General features: G+C 40.9%; 1 protein-coding gene across 1 annotated transcript in view; it reads right to left on the minus strand.

Moving 5' to 3' along the window:
- Positions 1–3,909: 3,909 nt before the first annotated feature.
- Positions 3,910–7,401, minus strand: part of LOC122924928 (zinc finger protein 501-like) — a 30,689-nt gene continuing 27,197 nt past the window's right edge. The window contains exon 2 of the mRNA XM_044276468.1: positions 3,910–6,533. Within this exon, the coding sequence (XP_044132403.1) occupies positions 5,218–6,533 (1,316 nt within the window). The 3' untranslated portion in view covers positions 3,910–5,217. The remainder of the gene's footprint in view (positions 6,534–7,401) is intronic.

The following is a 7,401-nucleotide window of genomic DNA, read 5'->3' on the forward strand; positions in this document are numbered from 1 at the left end:
GTGTCTGTAGCAGGAGTGGAATAAGGCGTGACACCCGCTATTTCTGTCCTGACTGTCCGGACCACCCTGCCCTATGCTTTGGAGAGTGTTTCCGGAAGTACCACTCACAGGTACACTATTAGCATAGGGATCATCTCACCAGGATAGGCACACAGGGCTATTAGGGCCCATTCACTCACAGCTGCTGCAAACGTCTCCTTTCACATGGGACAAAGTGCATAACGCACTTCGCCACATCTTTGGGCGATTTGCGCTTTGCACATTGACCCATGGGGAAGGAGAGGTTTGTTCTATAAAGGTAAAAAAAAAAACAAAAAAAAAAAACAGGTAAGCAAACAGGTTAATGTTTAGTTCCAAAAGTTAAAGTTACATGTTCTGTTCCAAAGTTAATAAAATTATTGCGTTGTGGCCTGGTTTTTTCTTTTTTTTTTTTTTTTTTGTCTTTTTACCTTCCAGGTGGACCAACCGATCTACTAGCTGCAGCACCGATGTGCATTCTGACAGAAGCATTGCGCTGCTGTCAGATTACACGCAAGTCGGTGTATGCGGCGCTGCAAGACGGGATTTTCTCCTCTGCAGTGACAGATACGTTTGCCGAGGCATACGAGCTGAGGAGGAGGCGGCGTTCCTATGCTTTGGCAAGCACTTTGTGTATATATATATATATATATATATAAAAAAAAAATCCCGGCAATGATTTATTCATCCACATCGATTGATGCGAATGGAGAAATCTGGTTTGCCAGGGCATACGAGCTAAGTGGGTATGGATGTAGGGCGGAGCTCCTATGTCCTGGCAGACGCCTTTCCCCTCCATTTTTTTTTTTTGGCAGAGATTTTTTCATCCACATTGATCGATGCGAATGAAGAAATCTGTGCCGTTCATTTTTTTCTTTCAGCCCAGAGGCTGAACGGAAAAAAAAATCTCATTACCTGTATGCTCAATATAAGGAGAATAGCAGAAACTCCTAATGCTGGCCATACATGTAATGATTGCGGAGACCCTCAAATGCCAGGGCAGTACAAACACCCCACAACTGACCCCATTTTGGAAAGAAGACACCCCAAGGTATTTGCTGAGGGGCATATTGAGTCCATGAAAGATTGAAATTTTTGTCCTAAGTTAGCGGAAAGTGAGACTTTGTGAGAAAAAACAAAAAAAAATCAATTTCCGCTAACTTATGCGAAAAAAAAAAATTCTATGAACTTGCCAGGCCCCTCATTGGATACCTTGGGGTGTCTTCTTTCCAAAGTGGGGTCACATGTGGGGTATTTATACTGCCCTGGCTTTTTAGGGGCCCTAAAGCGTGAGAAGAAGTCTGGGATCCAAATGTCTAAAAATGCCCTCCTAAAAGGAATTTGGGCACCTTTGCGCATCTAGGCTGCAAAAAAGTGTGACACATCTGGTATCGCCGTACTCAGAAGAAGTTGGGGAATGTGTTTTGGGGTGTCATTTTACATATACCCATACTGGGTGAGATAAATATCTTGGTCAAATGCCAACTTTGTATAAAAAAATGGGAAAAGTTGTCTTTTGCCAACATATTTCTCTCACCCAGCATGGGTATATGTAAAATGGCACCCCAAAACACATTCCCCAACTTCTCCTGAGTACGGCGATACCAGATGTGTGACACTTTTTTGATGCCAAGGTGGGCAAAGGGGCACATATTCCAAAGTGCACCTTTCGGATTTTGCAGGCCATTTTTTACACATTTTGATTGCAAAGTACTTCTCACACATATGGGCCCCTAAATTGCCAGGGCAGTATAACTACCCCACAAGTGACCCCATTTTGGAAAGAAGACACCCCAAGGTATTCTGTGAGGGGCATGGTGAGTTCCTAGAATTTTTTATTTTTTGTCGCAAGTTAGTGGAATATGAGACTTTGTAAGAAAAAAAAAAAAAAAAAAAACATCATCATTTTCCGCTAACTTGTGACAAAAAAAAAAAATTCTAGGAACTCGCAGTGCCCCTCACGGAATACCTTGGGGTGTCTTCTTTCCAAAATGGGGTCACTTGTGGCGTAGTTATACTGCCCTGGCAATTTAGGGGCCCATATGTGTGAGAAGTACTTTGCAATCAAAATGTGTAAAAAATGGCCTGCAAAATCCGAAAGGTGCACTTTGGAATATGTGCCCCTTTGCCCACCTTGGCAGCAAAAAAGTGTGACACATCTGGTATCGCCGTACTCAGGAGAAGTTGGGGAATGTGTTTTGGGGTGTCATTTTACATATACCCATGCTGGGTGAGAAAAATATCTTGGTCAAATGCCAACTTTGTATAAAAAAATGGGAAAAGTTGTCTTTTGCCAAGATATTTCTCTCACCCAGCATGGGTATATGTAAAATGACACCCCAAAACACATTCCCCAACTTCTCCTGAGTACGGCGATACCACATGTGTGACACTTTTTTGCTGCCAAGGTGGGCAAAGGGGCGCATATTCCAAAGTGCACCTTTCGGATTTCACCGGTCATTTCTTACACATTTTGATTGCAAAGTTCTTCTCACACATTTGGGCCCCTAAATTGCCAGGGCAGTATAACTACCCCACAAGTGACCCCATTTTGGAAAGAAGACACCCCAAGGTATTCTGTGAGGGGCATGGTGAGTTCCTAGAATTTTTTATTTTTTGTCGCAAGTTAGTGCAATATGAGACTTTGTAAGAAAAAAAAAAAATAAAAATCATCATCATTTTCCGCTAACTTGTGACAAAAAATAAAAAGTTCTATGAACTCACTATGCCCATCAGCGAATACCTTAGGGTGTCTACTTTCCGAAATGGGGTCATTTGTGGGGGTTTTCTACTGTTTGGGCATTGTAGAACCTCAGGAAACATGACAGGTGCTCAGAAAATCAGAGCCGTTTCAAAAAGCGGAAATTCACATTTTTGTACCATAGTTTGTAAATGCTATAACTTTTACCCAAACCATTTTTTTTTTGCCCAAACATTTTTTTTTTATCAAAGACATGTAGAACTATAAATTTAGCGAAAAATTTATATATGGATGTCGTTTTTTTTGCAAAATTTCACAGCTGAAAGTGAAAAATGTCATTTTTTTGCAAAAAAAATCGTTACATTTTGATTAATAACAAAAAAAAGTAAAAATGTCAGCAGCAATAAAATACCACCAAATGAAAGCTCTATTAGTGAGAAGAAAAGGAGGTAAAATTCATTTGGGTGGTAAGTTGCATGACCGAGCGATAAACGGTGAAAGGAGTGTAGTGCCGAAGTGTAAAAAGTGGCCTGGTCATGAAGGGGGTTTCACCTAGCGGGGCTGAAGTGGTTAAGCCCCTAACATGAGACGTTCACCTCAGCCATATGTCGTCAATTTTTCCAAGCCACTCAAGCTTCAACCAGTGTGTCCAGAACCGTATTAGAAAGAAAACTGAAATCAGAACATTAACTGATGAACATTGCAAAACTTTCCGCATATGTGTAGTACCTGCTGAGCCAGGTCTCCCACTAAAACTACGGGTCACGGAAACATCAGGCACCAAAACTCGAGTGGTCTCTTGGTTGAGCCATTGATTAGAGATGTGTGGGTGCTAGGGGTGTTCAATTACCATCCCAACCCATGTCCCCACATCTGGGTTTCCTACAGCTACATTAATTATTAATTAATAAAAAAGAAAATGGAGAAAATTTGAAGTCCGTACCAAACTTCGGTGTATCCAGCTTGGTGAGCATATCTTTGTGGTTGTTTAAATAGATACTAGTGTGATGTTACTTGAGACTAGGGTCCTGAATGTTCATAAAGTCACAGGTGGTTTGCTTTGTTGCAGGCTTGATAGAGAGAACTCAATTGCAGGTATGTCGTTTTCAGAAAGAATATGTCCCGCATGGTGGTCTTTAGATCTTAAATAGATTGTATACTCAAAGCGAGAGAGTGGATTCTACTTATTCTTTGTGTCTTCACTTTAGCCTCCTTTTGCCATTTGGGTGTTTTGTTTAGGTACTGTTCCCCAAGGTGTTGGATTGGGCAGTTTTGGGAAAGTGGGTAGAGCGGAGGCCACTTAGAGCGAGGAGTCCATAGGCAGTGGAGCTATCTCTAACACAGTCCATGCCGCGTCCAGATCCTGCGGCACGCAGATAGTGAAACGGCAGCCATTGTTTGTAAAGGTAAGGCCAAAAGGGGTAAAGCCACTTGTAAAGTATTTTCTGATTTATTAGATAATCAGCAAGGGGCTTCAGAGAACAGCATTTGACTAAAGTTCAAGGGGCGACATCTTGGTAAAATAAGACTGTTGAATCGCCGTACCTTAGTTCTTTCTTCATTCGTGCAGCTTACAGTATGGCAGCTGTGTCTTTGAAGCAGAGCAGTCCACAGGCTACATCCCTTGGTGGGTCCCTGTGTTTTGGGGCTGGGCGCAGAGATCTAAGGATTCGCTCAATTATGATGTTTTCAGCTCTGTCTTCCCCTAAGAGATCTACAAACATCTTCTGAGCTGCATTTTCAAGTTCTTCAGATGATACTACTGCTTCTGATAGGTCCTTTATCCTAATATTCTTTCTCCTACTCCTATTCTTCTGGTCTTCGATCATAAAATATGCAGCATTTATTGAAGAGATATGTTCTTCTTGAGACCTCTCTAGTGCTGTACTGTGTGCCACTGCCTGGCCTTGATCTTCTTCAACTCTTTCCACCCGGTGGCCCAGGGATCTCACATAGTTTCTTAACTCCTTTATCTCCTGAGTCAACGGGGCTAAAGCCTGGGACAGGGTTGCTTTGAAGAATGACTTTGTGAGTGCGCCGCTATCTGCCGCATGTGCGAGTTCGCAGGTACCTTGCATGGAGTCTCTGTCGTCTTTTTCTTCACCCTCTGAGTCCCGCGATGCTGCGGAGGTCTTCTTGAAGAATCTGTCTACTTCTGTTTGGTTCTTCTTTCTTTAGGGGGTGCCCGGAGGCTCCCTGGGTTTTTCTCTCCCTATTTTGACCATGGTGGGGCTTTCTCTGGCGTGTAAGATCTGTGAAACAGGGGTCTGTGAGGAGGGAGCTCTCGCTTAGACCTCAGTCTTGCTTAGCGGTTAGGCTCCGCTCCTCGAATATGGATTCTCTTCTGTGTGAGTTTTCTTATGGGAAACAAGTTCTGATTTTTGTGTAAAACATTTCCCACATTCTGAACATAAATATGGCTTCTCTCCTGTATGAATTCTCTCATGTGCAACAAGAGTTGATTTTTGTACAAAACATTTACCACATTCTGAGCATGATTATGGGTTCTCTTTTGTATGCCTTCTCTTATGTATAACAAGCTTTGATTTCACTTTAAAACATTTTCCACATTCTGAACATGAATATGGTTTTTCTACTGTGTGAATTCTCTCATGACTAGCAAGGCTTGATTTCTGTGCAAAACGTTTTCCACATTCTGAACATGAATATAGTTTCTCTCCTGTGTGCATTCTCTCATGTTTAAGAAAACTTGATTGATCTGAAAAACATCTCTCACATTCTAAACATGAATATGGCTTCACTCCTGTGTGAATTCTCTCATGACTAACAAGGTCTGATTTCTGTGTAAACCGTTTCCCACATTCTGAGCATGGATACGGTCTCTCTCCTGTGTGACTTCTAATATGTCTAAAAAGATCAGATTTTTCTTTAAAACATTTCTCACATTCTGAACATGAATATGGCTTCTCTCCTGTATGACTTTTCTCATGTCTAACAAGAATTGACTTCTGTGCAAAGCATTTCCCACATTCTGAACACGAATATGGCTTCTCTCCTGTGTGAATTCTCCTCTTATGTCTAAGAAGATTTAATTTAGCAGTAAAACATCTTCCACATTCTGAACATGAGAATGGTGTTTCTCCTGTATGAATTCTCTCATGTGTAACAAGACTTATTTTATATGAAAAACATTTACCACATTCTGAACACGAATATGGCTTCTCTCCTGTGTGACTTCTCTCGTGTGCAACAAGATTTGCTTTCAATGTAAAACATTTCTCACATTCTGAACACGAATATGGCTTCTCTCCTTTGTGACGTCTCTCGTGTGTAACAAGATTTGCTTTCAATGTAAAACATTTCTCACATTCTGAGCATGAAAATAGCTTCACGCTTGTATGACTTTTCTCATGTCTAACAAGACTTGATTTGTCTGTGAAGCACTTGGAACATTCTGAACAGGTGTGTGGCTTCTCTCCTATGTGAATTCTCTGATGTCTAAGAAAATTTGATTTATTTTTAAAACATTTATTACATTCTGAACAGGAGTATGGCTTCTCTCCTTTAGGTCTTCCTCTCTTTATAGAAAGACCTGAGGTTTTTGTGGATTCTTTGCCACACTGAAACCGTTTCACCCCTTTCTGATTTCTACTTCTGGTAATAATGTGTGATTGATCAGGAGAAGGTTCCTCATGATTAGGGGAGTTATACGATAGATCTGAACTGTGAGGTCCTGGACGTATATTAAGGGTAATGAGTTTTTTTCCTGAAGAAAGCTGTAGGATATCTTTATCTTTTGCTTTATAAGTTAGTGATAATATAAAGTTTCCCTCAGAATTGTTACTGGCACTTTCTGTTAAGATAAAAAAATGAAATATGCAATTTATTTTACTACGTTGTAGATAAACTTATAACATTCCTATTAGACTGGAAGTGGCTGCTAGATCACGGAGAAATATTAATACTCTGAAAATACCAGGAATTTTTATTACATAAACGTAGCACAAAAATTTAAAAAACCTCCCCCTGTCTGGCAATCTGCCAACACATAAGTTCTTTCAGTCTTGACCCCACAATGAAATGTTTGGTCATGGCTGGTGTCATCATCATCAGTGTCAGTCCCTATCATTGCCTGTGAAAATGCCATTTCCACCTGCACCACCTACTCCTCCTAAATTAGCTGTATTGTGTCTAGAGAAAGCTTTCTTTACCGCCTCTCTGGCATCCTGCCACATCAATCCGAATACACATGAATTCTCTTCTTGGGATCTGACTATGACATGTCAATATTGTTCCTCCTAATTGGCTGAAGCTAACTGCATGGCATTATGGGCAATCCCACCGGCCATGGTCTTATACTCAGGGATGTGTGATGCTCCTGCCCTGCTGGCCTTTCATCTGTAAAATGGCAGATAGTATTTTGAGCATTTTGAAGAATCAAAATGCAAAAGCTTCACATTTGCTCGGAAGCCAATTTTTTCTGAAATTCTAAATTAATTATAATAGTTTATTTCCAGGAGGCCTCTGCATAGTAGAGTGTAGTCTATTATACAGCCTGAAAAATGCTAATAGGACACTCATTTACCATTCATCGGGTGAATGGAGCCCTATTGATATATTTGATTTACAAGGCAAATGCAGGGTTATGTTAAAGAGCCCACCCTGCAAAGTCCACCATTACATGTCACTGCACATGACAGCTCTTACCATGTGATATAAGA

This window comes from Bufo gargarizans, chromosome 1 (genome assembly GCF_014858855.1).
Source record: "Bufo gargarizans isolate SCDJY-AF-19 chromosome 1, ASM1485885v1, whole genome shotgun sequence".
Taxonomy (NCBI): Eukaryota; Metazoa; Chordata; class Amphibia; order Anura; family Bufonidae; genus Bufo; species Bufo gargarizans.